Source organism: Oncorhynchus clarkii, chromosome 2, assembly GCF_045791955.1.
Source record: "Oncorhynchus clarkii lewisi isolate Uvic-CL-2024 chromosome 2, UVic_Ocla_1.0, whole genome shotgun sequence".
In the NCBI taxonomy this organism is placed as follows: Eukaryota; Metazoa; Chordata; class Actinopteri; order Salmoniformes; family Salmonidae; genus Oncorhynchus; species Oncorhynchus clarkii.
This window is the reverse complement of record NC_092148.1, coordinates 41,912,737-41,932,457: the sequence shown is the minus strand read 5'-3', so window position 1 is coordinate 41,932,457 and position 19,721 is coordinate 41,912,737. Positions and strand designations below refer to the sequence as shown.

Here is a 19,721-nt window from a genome sequence, read left to right as displayed (position 1 = left end):
TGGTTAATGTGTGGGTGTGGTAGGTACATACTTGAAACATGCAATGTGGCCTGTTCATATGTAGCACACTTAACTGTGGAGAAAAGAGAACTCTCTTAAGTGTACTCAAACTAGGAGGCTGTATGGAGGAATGGTGTATCAGCACGGCGGAGATGAACGATCTGTTGTCATTGAACTGAATTCGCCCAAGAAGCTCAACTCTTTCTTACACACACACACACTGCTCATTGCATGTCCAGCCAATGAATGTTGCTGATTCTTCTTGCCACTGTCATTGATTGCCGCTCTCTCTCCTCACCCTCCCTCTCTCTCATTGCAGGAGAGCACATACAGTCACTGTGCTTTTCATTCTCACGTGTGTGTTGGTCTATGTCACTCTGTTGGAGGAGACACCCCAGGATACGACGTACAACACGAAAAGGTCAGCCATTCGGTTACGCACACACGATGTCTCTCTTCTATAATCTTCTATAATCATGCAGCACGGCGACACACACTTAGTCACGACTGCTTGTGTGAAAGGAATCACTTCCACCTCGAACAGCCAGTCACCTTCAGCCCAGCTGGCTTGTAGCACAGTCAGCACACAGTCTTCTAGGTTCCTCCTTTATTTTTTAGCTTTGACTGTTCAGTTCTTGAGCACTTTTTTGAAATGTCAAAATAGATATTGCACGGTAATACGTGCTCAACTCTTACTAAGTTCTGTAGCGTAAAGATGCTGTGAAGCCTAGTAACAATCGCACTATTATGAAAGAAATGGCCAGCACTCAAGCAAATTAAATATTAATGGCTGTTGGAGAATACATCGAAGATTGCAAGGCATAGATATAATGTAGGAAAAAGCTAGGTATTGACTAATGGATGCTTTGGAGAGCAGATGACTGTTTCTATTCCCACCCCCCTGCTTTGGTACTAGTCATTAACACACACTTTTTGTTTTGTACGTTTTGTGACTATGATGTAAGTAAGAACTTTAAGAGCCTTTGCATGGTCTTAAGCCATTTCAGTGAGTTTTTCTAGGAATTTGGCAGCATTGTGGGAAGTCTTCAGACGGAGGAAGTGTGTTTGCACGCTTGTTTCGGTGTGTAGTATTAGTGTTGATGTTTACTTAGGAAGGCGTTAACCCCAACCAGCTATTCCTGTTATCTGTACTGACAATCCGATGGTCATTAACGGGAGGCCCAGCTCGCCTGGAAGATTAGAGCCCACTACAGCTTCTTCCCCCCGGGTCACAACCGATGCCACTACCCTACTGCATGCCTGGCTGAATGCCTTCACCTGAATGCACTGATCCCCTGGGGGTGGTTGTCTCACGCACCTAGGCTTCCTCACCTTTTCGCCTCTTCAGTCATGTGCACTGACATGATGGGTACAGCTAGCATGCCACACGTACTCAGCTTGCCTGGGCCCTGCCCTTAACTTGCCTGGTGTTCCACCTCTAAAACTTGCTCTTTCACCCACCTTGACCTACAGAACAACCTCTAAGGAGGGTTGAAAGTAAAATTATGATTTAATGCTCTTTATCCAAAACATGGGTCAAATAATGAAATTTGAATGCAAACCATGAATTCCAGTCCATGTATATCATATTCTAAATGTATATTTTTAGTCATCCTGTAAAGAGGACTGAGCTGTATGTGAGTTTATCATTAGTTGCTCTATTTACTGAAGTCTGCTTGTGTTTTCTACCAGAGGGATTGTGGCCAGCATCCTAGTGTTCCTCTGCTTTGGAGTGACACAAGCCAAAGATGGCCCATTCACCAGACCACATCCAGGTAACACAACCTCCAGCCGCAGTGCAAATACTCTTCACATTTCTGCTTCGTCGTGCTGTTGTACTTCAGTGAATACGAGCCTGCCAAGCCTTTTGATACGTAGGCTAAGTGCATTGACATGGGACACGCTCTCAGCAAAACTACATCCTGTCCAAAGAGACACCGTTAGTGAGTCAACATGGTCACTTTTACACTTTGAAAGAAAAAAAAAAGGGATTTAATGCTTTTGTGAAACTGAAAACCTATAATATTCTTCCCAGATATGGCTTGCGGTGAATCGCTGCTTTCAAAGGTGGTGGTGCTGCAGCACTGTGGACATGTCAAACATAAAAAGTTGTCAACTGCCGTGGCAAGCACAGGTGTAAATCAAACTCTGTAATGGAGTATTGCTCTCCGGTCTTATTTTTATATTTCACCTTTATTTAACCAGGTTAGGCCAGTTGAGAACAAGTTGTCATTTACAACTGCGACGTTTGCCAAGATAAAGCATAGCAATTCAACACAAACAACAGAGTTAGACATGGAATTAACAAACATACATTCAATAATACAGTACAAAAATCTATATACAGTGTGTGCAAATGTAGTAAGATTTAGGGAGGTAAGGCAATGAATAGGCCGTAGTGGTCGACGTAATTACAATTTAGCAATTAAACAGTGGAGTGATGGATGTGCAGATGATGAATGTGCAAGTAGAGATACTGGTGCGAAGAGCAGGTCTGTTCTTCCTCTGAAAATGTCTTCAGTGGGGAGAGAAAGAATGCATGTCTGCTTCTAGATCAATATAGATGTTTGGAGGCACAGCAATGGAGTGGGCCATGAAGACTATCCCGACTGTGTGTGAAGTACATACAGATTACATACACTGCATCAGATTACATTACAATGGAGTGGGCCATGAAGACTATCCTGACTGTGTGTGAAGTACATACAGATTACATACACTGCATCATATTACATTACAATGGAGTGGGCCATGAAGACTATCCTGACTGTGTGTGAAGTACATACAGATTACATACACTGCATCAGATTACATTACAATGGAGTGGGCCATGAAGACTATCCTGACTGTGTGTGAAGTACATACAGATTACATACACTGCATCAGATTACATTACAATGGAGTGGGCCATGAAGACTATCCTGACTGTGTGTGAAGTACATACAGATTACATACACTGCATCAGATTACATTACAATGGAGTGGGCCATGAAGACTATCCCGACTGTGTGTGAAGTACATACAGATTACATACACTGCATCAGATTACATTACAATGGAGTGGGCCATGAAGACTATCCTGACTGTGTGTGAAGTACATACAGATTACATACACTGCATCAGATTACATTACAATGGAGTGGGCCATGAAGACTATCCTGACTGTGTGTGAAGTACATACAGATTACATACACTGCATCAGATTACATTACAATGGAGTGGGCCATGAAGACTATCCTGACTGTGTGTGAAGTACATACAGATTACATACACTGCATCATATTACATTACAATGGAGTGGGCCATGAAGACTATCCTGACTGTGTGTGAAGTACATACAGATTACATACACTGCATCAGATTACATAGGGATTACAATACATCCGCCAAATCCAGATTCGTACATCGGACTGCCAGATGGTGAAGCGTGATTTGTCACTCCAGAGAACACATTTCCACTGCTCCAGAGGCCAATGGAGGCGAGATTTACTCCACTCCAACCAATGCTTGCCGTTGCACATGGTGATTTTAGGCTTGTGTGCGGCTTCTCGGTCATGGGAAACCATTTCATGATGCTCCCAACGAACAGTTATTGTGCTGACATTGCTTCCAGAGGTCGTTTGGAACTCGGCAGTGAGTGCTGCAACCGAGGACAGACGATTTTTACACGCTTCAGCGTGTGGCTGAAATGGCCAAATCCACACTTTTTAGGGGTGTTCACATGCTTTTGTGTGTGTGTGTGTGTGTATATAGTGTGTCTATACTGATCAAAAGTGTATTTCTCTCAAATTTTGTGCACAAATTTATTCCTGTTAGTGAGCATTTCTCCTTTGCCAAGATAATCCATCCACCTGACAGGGGTGGCATATCAAGAAGCTGATTAAACAGCATGATCATTACACAGGTGCACCGAGTGCTGGGGACGATAAAATGATACTCTAAAATGTGCAGGTGCACACAAGACAATGCCACAGATGTCTAATGTTTTGAGGGAATTGGCATGCTGACTGCAGGAATGTCCATCAGAGCTGTTGCCAGAGAACTGAATTTTCATTTCTCTACCATAAGTGGCCTCTGATGTCGTTTTCGAGAATTTGGCAATATGTTCAACCGCAGATCAAGTGTAACCAAGCCAGCCTAGGACATCCACTTCTGGCTTCTTCACCTGCGGCATGGTCTGAGACTAGCCACCCAGACAGCTGATGAAACTGTGGGTTTGCACACCAAAGAATTTCTGCACAAACTGTCAGGAACCGTCTCTGGGAAGTTAATCTGCATGCTCGTCATCCCCACCAGGGTCTTGACCTTACTGCTGTTTGGCGTCGTAACCAACTTCAGTGGGCAAATGCTCACTTTCAATGGCCACTGGTACGCTGGAGAAGTGTACTCTTTACGGATGAATCCTGATTTCAACTGTACCGGGCAGACTGCGTGTGTAATGTTGGCAAGCGGTTTGCTGATGTCAACGTAGGGACCAGAGTGCCCCATGATGACAGTGGGGTTATGATATGGGCAGGCATAAATTGGACAACGAATTCAATTGCATTTTATCGATTGCAATTTGAATGCACAGAGATACTGTGACGACATGCTGAGGCCCATTGTCGTGCCATTCATCCATCACCTCATGTTTCAGTATAATGCACAGTCCCATGTCGCAAGGATCTGTACGCAATTCCTGGGAGATTAAAATGTCCTTTCTTCCATGGCCTGCTCACCAGACATGTCACCCATTGAGTACGTTTTGGATGCTCTGGATTGACGTGTACAGCAGCGTTTTCCAGTTCCCGCCAATGTCCAGCAACTTCGCACAGCCATTGAAGAAGAGTTGGACAACATTCCGCAGGCCACAATCAACAGCCTGATCAACTCTATGCAAAGGAGATGTCGTGCTGCATGAGGCAAATGGTGGTCACACCAGATACTGACTGATCCACGCCCCTACATTATTTATTTATCTGTGACCAACGATGCATATCTGGAACTTTGACTAACAATTTCAATAATAATAATGATTTGAGCCTACTTATACCAAATTACACAATCATAAGCTTCCTATTCTACCTTCCTGAATAAATAATGAATTTAGGTTGTTTAAAAATGAATGCTAAAATAAGAACTCCATAATGTTAATCATAAATTAATAAATAAGTGCTATGCTTATAGCACACTATATTTCTATGATCATATAAAACATGTGTTTTGTTAATATGTAGGTGTATGTAGCCTATAACAATGTTGGAAAAGATTTGTTTCATTTGGTCTTGTATTCTGTTAGCACAGTATGTATTAATTCATATGATCTCATATTAGAAGTGATGTTCTCTACCCTGACAGTTGTTTTAACTTGGTAATTTCATTCGACATGTTTTTCACTCAAGTGTTGGAAAATTGCAATTCATGATCACAATTGCAATATCTGGCCCCCCCAAAAATTGCAATTTGTTGTTTTGTCCAAATCGTGCAGCCTTACTGCAGAGACAGATTTGGCCTTTTCCTAGTGTGTCGTTTCAAGCACCACCAGTTGAACAACTTTTTGTTTATTTAATCGCGGCATGTGCATTGGTCAGGAACAGTGGAAACTGGGAATTTGTCTTTTACAACTTGTCCCATTCAGCTGTAAAACTCTGAATTGCACAATTCAATCTGAAAATTTACCCATATCAGCAATATGTTTCATGTCCTACCTGAAATTAAACCTGTCTGAACCTCTGTTGTGGTAATTTCACAGGTGCATATTTTTCTAAGGCACATCCCAATCTTAGGAGATCAGATCATAACATAGTATGTAGAGTCAGATGAGCTGAACTGTGAGTACATCCGTTTCTGTGAGGATCTCGTTATTCCCAAAAAGAAAGTCTCAACGTCTTCCCCAATAATAAACCGTGGGTAACTCTGGAATTAAAAATAATGTTTTTGAATCGGGTAGCAAGTGCAAGGCAGCATACAAAGACAAATATGAAAACCTTTTCAAGGACAGTGGGAAAGCATGGCAAGGGCTACAAACCATTACAGGCTACAAACCAAAGAGCCATTGTAAACTCAGCAAAAAAGGAAACGTCCCTTTTTCAGGACCCGGTCTTTCAAAGATGATTAGTAAAAATCCAAATAACTTCACAGATCTTCATCATAAAGGGTTTAAACACGTTTTCCCATGCTTGTTCAATGAACCATAAACAATTAATGAACATGCACCTGTGGAACGGTCGTTAAGACACTAACCACTTACAGGGAGTAGGCAATTATGAAAACTTAGGACACTAAAAGAGGCCGTTCTACTGACTCTGAAAAACACCAAAAGAAAGATGCCTGCTCAGCTGTGTGAATGTGCCTTAGGCATGTTGCAAGGAGGCATGAGGACTGCAGATGTGGTCAGGGCAATAAATTGCTATGTCTAAGACAGCGCTACAGAGAGACAGGACGGACATCTGATCATTCTCACAGTGGCAGACCACGTGTAACAACACCTGCACAGGATTGGTACATCCAAACATCACACCTGCAGGGCAGGTACAGGATGGCAACAACTGCCCAAGTTACACCAGGAATGCACAATCCCTCCATCAGTGCTCAGACTGTCCGCAGTAGGCTGAGAGAGGCTCGACTAAGGGCTTGTAGGCCTGTTGTCTGGTGAGGACCTGCCTTACATTACCGGCAACAACGTCGCCTATGGGCACAAATCCACCTTCGCTGGACCAGACAGGACTGGCAAAAAGTGCTCTTCAGTGACTAGTCTTGGTTTTGTCTCACCAGGGGTGATGGCCAGATTCACATTTATAGTTGAAGGAATGCGTGTTACACCGAGGCCTGTACTCTGGAGCGGGATCGATTTGGAGATGAGGGGCCGTCATGGTCTGGGGCGGTGTGTCACAGCATCATCGGACTGAGCTTGTTGTCATTGCAGGCAATCTCAACACTTAGGGCCACTAACCATTTTGTTAGCTATTTAAGTAGTCCTACTCATACCTACTCGTTTACTACAGGTGATGGATAGATGGTCCGTTTAACCATTTTGTTAGCTATTTAAGTAGTCCTACTCATACCTACTCATTTGTTTACTACAGGTGATGGATAGTCAAATGCAAACACGGCAACACTTGTCATGCTACAACACTACTTGTGGTTTGCAGGCATTGTCATCTTGTTGCCAGGTGTTTCTATTTTGCAAAACAAATGGCCCATTGTAGGAGACTAAAGTCTTGTATAGGACTGGATGGTGTGAAGGTTACTCCAGGGTTTTAGACTGGAGAAACTGGAGCTACGGTATGTATCCCAGCCCTACTACACTGTCAATAAACAAAGCAAACTAAATGGATGCTGTGCAGTAATATGTTTCCTTGCTGTCCTTATTAGTGACTCAGTTTTGTGGTTATTTACTGTTTTCCGTTAACCCCGTAGAGTCGATTGGCACACTGGTGAGTCAATCTAAGTTTAAAAAAAAATAAAAAATCCCATCAAAATATGTCAGTTTAAACTGAAGATATCTGTCACGGGACTCATCTGAAGGTCACCGGTACCGGTAAAAAAAGGAATGGAAGTACGAAGGTAGATTTGTGAGTTATTTTTATATCTGCTAGATTTAGGACAGATGCGTCAGCCTGATTTCTTATGATACATTTTTGGACTGTCCTTTTTGCCATTTATGAATGTGTATTCAATGTGTTTCTGTGGGATTTAGTAGTAAAGGCCAAAATCGATATATTGTTTGGATACCTGAGGGGTCCTAAAATTCTAAATCAAATTGCTGAATGATCGATAGACCATCCTAAAACAATTCCATGTCAGCTTAGCACTCCCGCCTCCTCCTCCAATGTCTTAGACTCTAAAGAATGAACAATGAAAGCACCTTGTGGATGTCCCAGGAGTGTAGATTATGCTAAAATGTATAATATTTTGTTATCTCTCTCTCTTTCTCTCCAGCATACTGGCGCTTCTGGCTATGTGTCTCCGTTGTCTACGAGCTATTCCTTATCTTTGTGCTGTTCCAGGTGGGTCGATTGCACCAACACACACACACCCGAGCACTGAATTGTTTGTGCTATTATAGTTGCAATAGAATTGTTGTTTGAATGAATAATCACTCCAATCAGCTTTGAAATACAGAGGCAAGTTCTCTCTGAGAGCACTGCCAACTAGGTATTTTTTTAGTAATCAAAAGGGAAAAGGATCAATGACATGATTAGATGCGGAAAGGATCTGAAGGGACTTAAAAGGAATAGAACACATCTTCCAGAAACTAGTTAACATTGAGAAGTTATGTTCAAAGTATACTGAACAAAAATCTAAACGCAACTGCAGCAATTTCAACAATTTTACTGAGTTTAAAGTTCATATAAGGAAATCAGTCAATAAATAAATAAATTAGGCCATAATCTATGGATTTCACACGACAGAGCAGGTGAGCAGCCATGGGTGGGCCTGGGAGTCAGGCCCAGCCAATCGGAATGAGTTTTTCCCCACAAAAGGGCTTGATTACAGGTAGAAATGCTCCTCAGTTTCATCAGCCGTCTGGGAGGCTAGTCTGATGATCCCGCAGGTAAAGAAACCAGATGTGGAGGGCCTGGGCTGGCGTGGTTACACGTGGTCTGCGGTTGTGAGGCCGGTTGGACGTACTGCCAAATTCTCTAAAACGACATTGGAGATGGTTTATGGTAGAAATTAACATTCCATTCTCTGGCTACAGCTCTGGTGGACATTCCTGCAGTCTGCATGCCAATTGATAACTCCCTCAACTTGAGGCATCTGTGGCATTGTGCTGTGTGACACAACTGCACATTTTAAAGTGGCCTTTTAATGTCCCCAGCACAAGGTGCACCTGTGTAATGATCATGCTGTTTAATCAGCTTCTTGATGTGCCACACCTGTCAGGTGGATGAATGATCTTGGCAAAGGAGAAATGTTCACACACAGGAATGTAAAAAAATGTTTGCACAACATTTGAGAGGGAAGCCTTTTGTGTCTGAAACATTTCTGGGGTCTTTTTTATTTCAGCTCATGAAACATGGGACCAACACTTTACATGTTGCGTTTGTTTTTGTTCAGTATACATAGACAAGTGCTAAATACTATCTATTTGTGTATACTTAATTTACCCTCATTCATTAGACGGTCCGTGATGGGAGACAGTTTATGAAGTACATTGACCCCAAACTGGGGGTAGCCCTGCCGGAGCGGGACTATGGCGGCAACTGCCTCATATACGACCCGGGGAACACCACCGACCCCTGGCATAACATCTGGGTAAGACACGTGCGCGCACATATTAACCTGTAGCACAACAGCAATGGTGGCACCTGCAGGGACTGTGACACTAAAGACATTTCTCTTTCTCGGTGTGTGTATGTCTCTCTTGCTTTCTAGGTGACTCTCACTTGCTCTCTCTCTGTGTGTGTGTGTGTGTGTGTGTGTGTGTGTGTCTCTCTCTGTCTCGCTCGCTTTCTCGCTGTCTTGCTCGACGGAGTAATACTTCACTCAGGGCTCCTACTGGGTTCCCTTAAGCCAACAGACTGCCCTAGTGGACTGTACACTCAAATGTTGGCTTTCTGTGGGCTTTTTAATTTTGTAACCATAAATTCCACTCATTAATCACTAATTTCCACAGATATTTCAATCCACTGTTGTCCGCGTCAAACAAGGTTCTCAGTTCTTTGTTAACATGGTTGTAAAAGGGCCGTCCCAAAGATCACTGTTGACAAAGGTTAAAAAATATTACACAAATGCTATTTTTGCAGGACAAGATGGATGGCTTTGTCCCCGCTCACTTTCTTGGCTGGTATATTAAGGTGGGTCTGAGTAGTGTACTGTATTTTAAGCCTATATTTCATGCTTGATTAGCATTAATACTGGATTAAAGGTAGAGTTGGCAATATGACGACATCATACACAGTGGTGGGCAACTGCTTACAGAAAGCCACAACATTCACGTCTCCCATCTCCCTCCCTTCTTCTGTCAGACACTTGTGATCAGAGACTGGTGGATGTGTATGATCATCAGCGTGATGTTTGAGTTCCTGGAGTACAGTCTGGAGCACCAGCTTCCCAACTTCTCTGAGTGCTGGTGGGACCATGTATGTACCTCTTCATAACACACAAGGATATGTTTGTCCACTGTTGAGTTTGGATAATGGATGTTTGATACTAGGCGGCAATTCAAAGCAACTGACTTTACTGAATTTCAAGTGTCTGTCAGTTGAATGTAAAAAATAAATAAATGTTTTTGACCTTTTATTTAAGTAGGCAAGTTGAGAACAAATTCTTATTTACAATGACGGCCTAGGAACAGTGGGTTAATTGCCTTGTTCAGGGGCAGAATGACAGATTTTTACCTTGTCAGCTCGGGGCTTCAATCTAGCAACCATTCGGTTACTGGCCCAACACTAACCACTAGGCTACCTGCCGCCCCGTTATTAGATCGTTCTCCCTGTAAGTAGATACTGAATGATGTGTTAGTCAGTAGATACTGAATGATGTGTTAGTCAGTAGATACTGAATGTTATCTGCAGAAAGCTTGAGTTAGGATTTTGTCTTTAGAGAATGCGGAATTGCCATGTCTTGTTCTGTGAATCCTAAATGTCATGTCTGTCTTTCAGTGGATAATGGATGTGCTGGTGTGTAATGGCCTGGGGATCTACGCTGGGATGAAGACCTTAGGCTGGCTGTCTATGAAGCCCTACCAGTGGCAGGGACTGTGGAACATCCCCACATACAAGTACGCTGCCCACCTCCTGTCACCTTGGTTACGCTTCCTTAAGCTTGTGCACAAAGAAGTCCCAATGTCATAAGAGTTATAGATATGGCCGTTGTTTACTTAACTAATATTCTCCCATCAGCGTTTGTAGTACTATTTTTTTTTTAAATAGAATGTTCTCATTTCTTATTAGGGATGGATAGTGTACGATATTTGTGTGTGTGTCTGTTAATCAGGGGGAAGATCAAGCGCATGGCCTTCCAGTTCACACCCTACAGCTGGGTCAAGTTTGAGTGGAAGCCTGCCTCCAATCTACGCAGGTGGCTGGCTGTCCTGGGAATCATCTTCATGGTGAGACTCTCTCTCTCACTGTTGCTCTCTCATTCTTCTCACTTAACTCTTTGTCGACTGTCACTCTCTGTCTAGGTTGCGCTCTCACTTTCACTCTCACCCACTCTCGCTCTCTACTCAAGTCTTCCTCCTCTGACCTGTAATCTCTCTGTAATCTCCCTGCCCGTCTCTCCATCTCTCTCTCCCTTCTCTCTTGTTCTCTCTGTTAGTTCCTGCTGGCGGAGCTGAACACCTTCTACCTGAAGTTTGTGCTGTGGATGCCTCCGGAGCACTACCTGGTGTTGCTTCGCCTCGTCTTCTTTGTCAACGTGGGCGGAGTGGCCATGAGGGAGATCTACGACTTCATGGACGACCCGTGAGTATTAGTAACACTGTTTGTGTTGTGTGTAGTGTGTCTTCACAACTGACGAGCAATTAAATCCTCCGTCTCTGTCTCCTACGTCCTCCCTCAGGAAGTTCTATAGGAAGCTGGGGCAGCAGGCGTGGCTGGTGGCAGCCATCACCGTGACCGAGTTCCTCATCGTAGTCAAATACGACCCCAGGACCATCATGCTGCCCATCCCCTTCTTCGTCACCCAATGCTGGTTCCTGGGCATCGTCCTCATCCTCAGCTGGACATTGTGGCGCTTCTTCATCCGGTAAGCTGCCAACCAGTCTGCCTGTCTCCTCCTCTGTTGTAGAACATAGCAATAATGACAAGAATGTATATAGACCGTAAAAGAGGTCTTCAGCAGTGTTCGGGTCATGAATTGGAGTCGTTCTGGTCTTTTCTGTTACCTGTGCCATGCAGACGTGCTTTGGTAACACTTAACATTCCAATTCATTTAATGAATTGATAAGAAATGCCTTGCATGAAATTCATGTTTATGAATACATTTATGTTGATTCTTCATGGAAGCTTATGTTCATTAGCTGCCCATTTTATTATTTTAGTAATGTAATATGTTCATCTATTTTTTGTATATTTTTTTTCCTGTTCATGTCCCCATATGGTATAATGGTTGTATGTTTTTTGCGTGGTTGAGTGTGCAATTTTTCTTTTATGTTGCCCCCCTCCCCTCATGCTGGATGTGACTGGGTATATTAGCCCCGCATGTTAAAGCTTCTCGTCTGTTTTCTCCACCCCTCCTGCTGTCCCTTCTCGTTCTTAGCGGCAATGTTCATGTCCAGTGAGGTAGGTGTAGGAGCGAGGCTGTGCCTCTTCTCCTACGTAGCGGTGGTCTGCCGTTGGTGCCATCATCACCCACCACCTCACCTTCTCGGGATCCAAAATGGATCCATGTTTTCCTCCACAGAATCAATCCATCTCATGATGCGTGTTGTTTTCGGTTCTGCCGTGTCGTACTACTATCCTCTTCCTGTTTGTTTTGTTTTGTTTTCTGACCTCACACTCGGGCCTTTTTTGTCTTTTCTCTCTCCGATTGTTCCTCAATTAAGAAAAGGGTTTGATCAGTGAAAACACTAAATGAAGTGGAAGTTGTCAACTGCACACTTCAAAGTGCCATTCTGGAACATTTGGAAAGCTATGACTACAGTGCATTCGGAAAGTATTCAGACCCCTTTTTCCACAATTTGTTACGTTTACAGCCTTATTCTGAAATTGATTAAAGAGAAAATCCTCATCAATTTGCACACAATGGCCCATAATGACAAAGCAAAAACAGGTTTAGTAATTTTGGCAAATTTGATTAAAATCTATAGAAACATACCTAATTTACGTAAGTATTCACTCTAAATTGAGCTCCGGTGCATCCTTTTTCCATTGATCATCCTTGAGATTTTTCTACAACATGATTGGAGTCCACCTGTGGTAAATTCAATTGATTTGGACATGATTTGGAAAGGCACACACCTGTCTGTATAAGGTCCCAGAGTTGACAATGCATGTCAGAGCAAAAACCAAGCCATGAGGTCAAAGGAATTGTCTGTAGAGTGCCGAGACAGGATTGTGTCTAGGCACAGATCTGGGGAAGGGTACCAAAACATTTATGCTGCATTTAAGGTCCCCAAGACAAGTGGCCTCCATCAGTCTTAAATGAAAGAAGATTGGAACCACCAAGTCTCTTCCTAGAGCTGGCCGCCACGCCAAACTGCGCAATTGGGGAGAAGGGCCTTGGTCAGGGAGGCGACCAGGAACCTGATGGTCACTCTGACAGAGCTCCAGAGTTCCTCTGTGGATATGGGAGAACCTTCCAGAAGGACAACCATCTCTGCAGCACTCCACCAATCAGGCCTTTATTTTTAGAGTGGCCAGACGGAAGCCACTCCTCAGTAAAAGACACGACAGCCCACTTGGAGTTTGCCAAAAGGCACCAAAGGACTCTCAGACCATGAGAAACAAGATTCTCTGGTCTGATTAAACTCTTTGGCTTGAATACCAAGTGTCACATCTGGAAGAAACCTGGCACCATCCCTACAGTGAAGCATGGTGGTGTCAGCATCATGCTGTGGGGATTTTCTTCAGCAGCAGGGACTGGGAGACTAGTCAGGATCAAGGGAAAGATGAATGGAGCAAAGTACAGAGAGATCCTTGATGAAAACCTGCTCCAGAGCACGCAGGACCTCAGGCTGGGGTAAAGGTTTACCTTCCAACAGGACAATGACCCTAAGCACACAGCCAAGACAATGCAGGAGTGACTTCGTGACAGGTCTCTGAATGTCCTTGAGTGGCCCAGCTAGAGTCGGGCCTTGAACCCGATCGAACATCTCAGGAGAGGTCTGAAAATAACTGCAGCAATGCTCCCCATCCAACCTGGCAGAGCTTGAGAAGATCTACAGAGAAGAATGGGAGTAACTCCCCAAATACAGGTGTGCCAAGCTTGTAGTGTCATACCCTAGAAGACTCGAGGCTGTAATCACTGCCACAGGTGCTTAAACAAAGTACTGAGTAAATGGTCTGAATACTTATGTAAATTAGTCATTTCAGTTTTTATTTTTAATACATTTGCAACCATTTCTAAACCTGTTTTTGCTTTGTCGTTATGGGTTATTGTGTGTGGATTGATGAGGGGGGGAAAACAATTTAACAATTTTTGAATAAGGCTGTAACTTAATGAAATGTGGAAAAAGTGAAGGGGTCTGAATACTTTCCAAATGCACTATGACTCATTCCTCAGCCACCAACACAGTTTATAAAGTATGACATGGCATGAGCTGGTAGTGTGATGCTGTGTCAATGATTATTTCCTGTAACATGCCAGGTCACCCTGCAAGAAGTAGAAAAATGACTTAACTCAAGGCTGGTTTTCTAAAGCTGACGTGTCATGTTATCTCTGAGGACTTTTCTAACGATTCTCCCTGGCAAACCCAGTGTGGCCAACCCCCCCTTCTGGAGAGCTACCCCCCTTCTGGAGAGCTACCCTCCTTCTGGAGAGAGAAAGAGAGGGCTACCTTCCTTCTGGAGAGAGAGATGGCTACCCTCCTTGAGAAACTGCATGCACCCAACTCTAGTCCTTTAGTCCCCTCAGCGGTCAACATTTTTGCTTGAAAACACATAATTCTACAAATCAGCAGCGCAGGAGCCGGGTAAGCTTGATTAACTGAATCCGGTGTGTTAAAGCAGGGCCGGAGCACACCCAGTAGCTCTCTACAAGAGGGTTGGCCGTCCTGGCTGTATTACAGGAGCTTCAGCCTGTCAGTCAGCATGCTGACCCCACCCGCCATCCTCTGATAGCCAATCAGATCAGCAGCTCCTCACCCTGCACCTTCCACCAACTGTCTTCAGTCATGGTTCTGAAGCGTACAGAGGAATATATATATATATATATATATATATATATCCCCGCATGTAGTCTGGACATGCCGTCTTTAAACAGAGACTTGACAAGTGGTCTCCTCCCCCCCAGTCTTACTATTCTACACTGTCCCTTAGGGAGGATGGGGTGAGCGTGTTCATAACCATTGGGGGTGCTTTAGAATCAGGGTATTTGTAAGTGTGTGTGTGAAGAAATGTGCTAACGTTTAGGCCTATGTAGGCTGGTGAACATCCTTATACGTGTGTGTGTGTGCGCCACTGTGTCCCCCTTGACTCTCCTCCTCTGCTCTACCCGCAGTGACATCACTCTCCGCTACAAAGACGCTCGCCGACGGAAGCAGGAGGTCACAGGGGACTGCGGCCGTCCCCATGGCAACGGTGGCACCGCAACCCCGTCGGGACGCAGCAAACTCAACGGCATCTCCGAGTCTCTCCGACACAGGAAGTCCTGAGAGGCGGAGCCTGCCGCTGGTAGGGGGTGGGGAAAGGGACACAAAAAAAAGAGCCGCAAAGCGCTGCAGCGCCATACACACGCCGGGCGCCTGGATCACAAATGTAGAGGTGTGTCTGGGGGAAGGGGGATGTTGTTCTTGTGCCTACCTGAACAGTGTCATAGTCATTCCTGTGCTGGCTTTTCACTGTTAACACTAATCACAGAACAAAACACAGAACCGGGATTTGGGGTTGTGGTGTCAGCTAGCTATCCCATACTACAGGGATTTACCTCATGTACGTTCATTGTGTAATCGTGCTGGGAACTTTACGGGGGCGATTTTATTATTTTGTTATATGTTGAAATTTAATTGGGTCCAACAAATCACAAAGGGTTGGGACAGATGGATTTTGTTTTCACAGTGGCAGAATTATGTTAACTTAAAATGTAATCAGGATGAAGTAAGGGTTGGGAGGGAGAGGAACCGAACCCCCCAAGGGGCCAGCAAACATACTTACTTACAAGCTAAATAACAGCCAAAGCTTTGAACAAATCCCTGTTCAAGCCATTTTCTGCTAGAGCAGGGATTCCCAAACTCGGTCCTGGGACTCCCCCGGGTGCATGTTTTTTCCTCTAGCACTACACAGCTGACTCAAATGATCACCGTTTGATGAGGAGTTGGTTATTTGAATCAGCTGTGTAAAAAACAGAACGTGCACCCAGGGCGGCGCCCCAGGGTCGCGTTTGGGGAAACCCTGGTCTAAACCATTTGGGCTGTGCCACTCAACCTGCGCTAGGGCAATTAAGTCCCAATGCTGTGGATTGCAATCGTTATATCCTAGTAACATGTGGTAATGATGGCTGTAACATGACAGACGATGGTATTCAAACCAAATTGGATGCAAAGGAGGGATGCAAAGCTGGCCAAAACGAGCTTTAAATACAGAATGAACATCTGTACAATTGTAAATATGCTTAAAGAATGCAGGGCACACACAGCCATTGGAGAAATGTGAACCATGTCTGACACACCTGTATTTAATTAGGCTCTTTAACGTCTTAATTAATCACACTGGCGTCATTCATGGGAAATACGTCTCAGAATAGCCAAAAGCCAGGTGACGGGTAACAATTAGTGTGGGCTTTCAAGTTGAAGTGGTAGCTACAGTATTATATAACCCTTTGGCCCTCACCGCACTGTTCATCATGGGCGACTATCAAGCCTAGATGACATGAAGGGACTTCTTTTGCGTGGAGAGGTGTCCACATTGTGGATGTTGGCTACAGACTTAATCCACTTGTGTTGGTGATCACCCTCCCAATAAATAAGGGAGAAAAAAAGCACATCACAAAGATAAGACTAAAATGGGCAGCCTTTGCACTGCTCGGGGCTCAATGGTGACTCGTGCTGGGACATGAACTTCGGCACCTTGATTCCATGTGTAATTACAAGCACCATCCAATGTAAAATAACTAGTTGTGAGTCGCAATAGGTATTTGTGTGTATGTCACTGGATGGAGAGTAGAAGACTTGTGCTAAATAGTTCCAAACTGCCTGATGTGACCTAGAACATGCTTAATGCCATTTATAATATATTGTGAATGTAAACCAGCAGCTCTAAACCTTAAAATAAGGCGGCTTCTCATTAAACACCAATTATTTAACATGTTATGTGGTGGTTATAAACTGGGCTGTAGTGCAACGTAGAATCAGAGGAGTTTGCCATTGAAGTGTATATATATATTTCTCAAAATTTTCATTTTTTTTAATTGTCATGCTTTTCCTCTCTCCTTCCAGAAATGTTTCTGAAAATTATGGCGTGTATGTATATATGTCTGTATATATATTTGTGTGTGTATATATGTATGTGTACATGCATGCATGCATACATACGTTATATATACATACACACACACACACACATACATACATACATACATACATATATATATGTCTGTCTCTCTGTCTGTCTGTGCACAGTACCAGTCAAAAGTTCACACACCCACTCAAGGGTTTTTCTTTATTTTTACCATTTTCTACATTGTAGAATAGTGAAGACATCAAGTTATGAAATAACACATATGGAATCATGTAACCCATTTTTGTTTTTTTAACAAATCAAAATATATTTTAGATTTTATTCTTCAATGTAGCCACCCTTTTCCTTGATGGCTTTGCACACTCTTGGCATTCTCTCAACCAGCTTCACCTGGAATACTTTTCCAACAGTTTTGAAGGAGTTCCCACATGTGCTGAGTACTTGTTGGCTGCTTTTCCTTCACTCAGCGGTCCAACTCATCCCAAACCATCTCAATTTGCTTGAGGTCGGGTGATTGTGGAGGCCAAGTCATCTGATGCAGCACTCCATCACCCTTCTTCTTGGTCAAATAGTCCTTACACAGCCTGGAGGTGTGTTGGGTCATTTATCCTGTTGAAGAACAAATGATATTCCCACTAAGTGCAAACCAGATGGGATATCTCTGCAGAATGCTGTGGTAGCCATGCTGGTTAAGTGTCCCTTGAATGTTAAATAAATCGGACAGTGTCACCAGCAAAGCACCATAACACCAGTTCCGTGCTTTACGGTGGGAAATACACATGTGGAGATCATCCATTCACCCACACCGCGTCTCACAAAGACACGCCGGTTGGAACCAAAAATCTCAAATTTGGACTCATCAGACCAAAGGACACATTTCTACCGGTCTAATGTCCATTGTTTGTGTATCTTGGTCCAAGCAAGTCTCTAATTCGTATTGGTGTCCTTTAGTAGTGGTTTCTTTTCAGCAATTTGACCTTGAAGGCCTGATTCACACGGTCTCCTCTGAACAGTTGATGTAGAGATGTGTCTGTTACTTGAACTCTGAAGCATTTATTTGGACTGCAATTTCTGAGGCTGGTAACTAATGAACTTATCCTCTGCAGAAGAGGTAACTCTGGCTCTTCTTTTCCTGTGGTGGTCCTCATGATAGCCAGTTTCATCATAGACCTTGATGGTTTTTGCAACTGCACTTGAAGAAACTTTTAAAGTTCTTGAAATGTTCCGTATTGACTGACCTTCATGTCTTAAAATAATGATGGACTGTTTATCTTGCTTATTTGAGCTGTTCTTGCCATAATATGCACTTGGTCTTTTTCCAAATAGGGCTATCTTCTGTATACCACCCCTACCTTGTCACAACACAACTGATTGGCTCAAAGGCTTTAAAAAGGAAAGAAATTCCACAAATTAGCTTTTAACAAGGCACACCTGTTAATTGAAATGCGTTCCTGGTGACTACCTCATGAAGCTGGTTGAGAAAATGCCAAGAGTGTGCAAAGCTGTCAAGGCAAAGGGTGGCTATTTTGAAGAATCTCAAATATAAAATATTTTATTTGTTTGACAGTTTTGGTTACTACATGATTCCATATTGTTTTGATGTCTTCATTATTATTCTACAATGTAGAAAATAGTACATTAAGAAAAACCCTTGAATGAGTGTGTGTTTTAACTTTTTACCGGTAGTGTGTGTACAGTGCCTTTGGAAAGTATTCAGACCCCTTGATCTTTTCCATATTTTATGTTACGGCCCTATTCTAAAATGGATTTAAAAAAATAAAAAATTCAATCTACACACAATACCTCATGTCAAGGCGAAAAGTTTATTTTATTTTTTGCAATTGTATAAATATAGAAACTGATGCCTTTGTTTACCTAAATATTCAGACCCTTTTCTATGAGACTCGAAATTGAGCTCAGGTGCATTCTGTTTCCATTGATCATCCTTGATATTTCTACAACTTCATTGGAGTCCACCTGTGGTAAATTTTTTAATTGATTGGACATGATTTGGAAATATAAGGTCCCATAGTTGACCGTGCATGTCAGATCAAAAACCCTACCATTAGGTCGAAGGAATTGTCCGTAGAGCTCTGAGACGGGATTGTGTCGAGGCACAGATCTGGTGGAAGAGTATCAAAAAATGTTTGGAGCATTGTAGATCCCCAAGAACACAGTGGCCTCCATCATTCTTCAATGGAGGATGTTTGGAACCACAAAGACTCTTCCTAGAGCTCTAGAGTTCCTCTGTGGAGATGGGAGAACCTTCCAGAAGGACAACCATCTCTGCAGCACTCCACCAATCAGACTTTTAAGGTAGGGTGGCCAGACGGAAGCCACTCCTTAGTAAAAGGCACATAACAGCCCGCTGTCAGACCATGAGAAACAAGATTATCTGGTCTGATTGAACCAAGATTGACCCTTTACTCAGTACTTTGTTTAAGCACCTTTGGCAGCAATTACAGCCTCATGTCTTTTTGGTATGACGCAACAAGCTTGACACACCAGTATTTTGGGAGTTTCTTCCTCTTTGCAGATCATCTCAAGCTCTGTCAGGTTGGATGGGAAGTGTCGCTGCACAGCTGCTTTTAAGTCTCTTCAGAGATGTTTGATCAGGTTCAAGTCCAGGCTCTGGCTGAGCTACTCAAGGACATTTCGATACTTGTCCCGAAGCCA

General features: G+C 43.4%; 1 protein-coding gene across 2 annotated transcripts in view; it reads left to right on the top strand.

Annotated features, from left to right (window-relative positions):
• Positions 1–18,829, top strand: part of LOC139368120 (phosphatidylserine synthase 2) — a 43,466-nt gene extending 24,637 nt beyond the window's left edge. For both annotated transcript variants that reach the window (XM_071106700.1, XM_071106710.1), the window contains exons 3-13: positions 320–421; positions 1,693–1,775; positions 7,921–7,988; positions 9,106–9,240; positions 9,732–9,782; positions 9,954–10,067; positions 10,590–10,708; positions 10,924–11,038; positions 11,248–11,393; positions 11,491–11,676; positions 15,091–18,829. In XM_071106700.1, coding sequence (XP_070962801.1) covers positions 320–421; positions 1,693–1,775; positions 7,921–7,988; positions 9,106–9,240; positions 9,732–9,782; positions 9,954–10,067; positions 10,590–10,708; positions 10,924–11,038; positions 11,248–11,393; positions 11,491–11,676; positions 15,091–15,244 — 1,273 coding nt within the window. In that variant the 3' untranslated portion in view covers positions 15,245–18,829. The remainder of the gene's footprint in view (positions 1–319; positions 422–1,692; positions 1,776–7,920; positions 7,989–9,105; positions 9,241–9,731; positions 9,783–9,953; positions 10,068–10,589; positions 10,709–10,923; positions 11,039–11,247; positions 11,394–11,490; positions 11,677–15,090) is intronic.
• Positions 18,830–19,721: the final 892 nt, after the last annotated feature.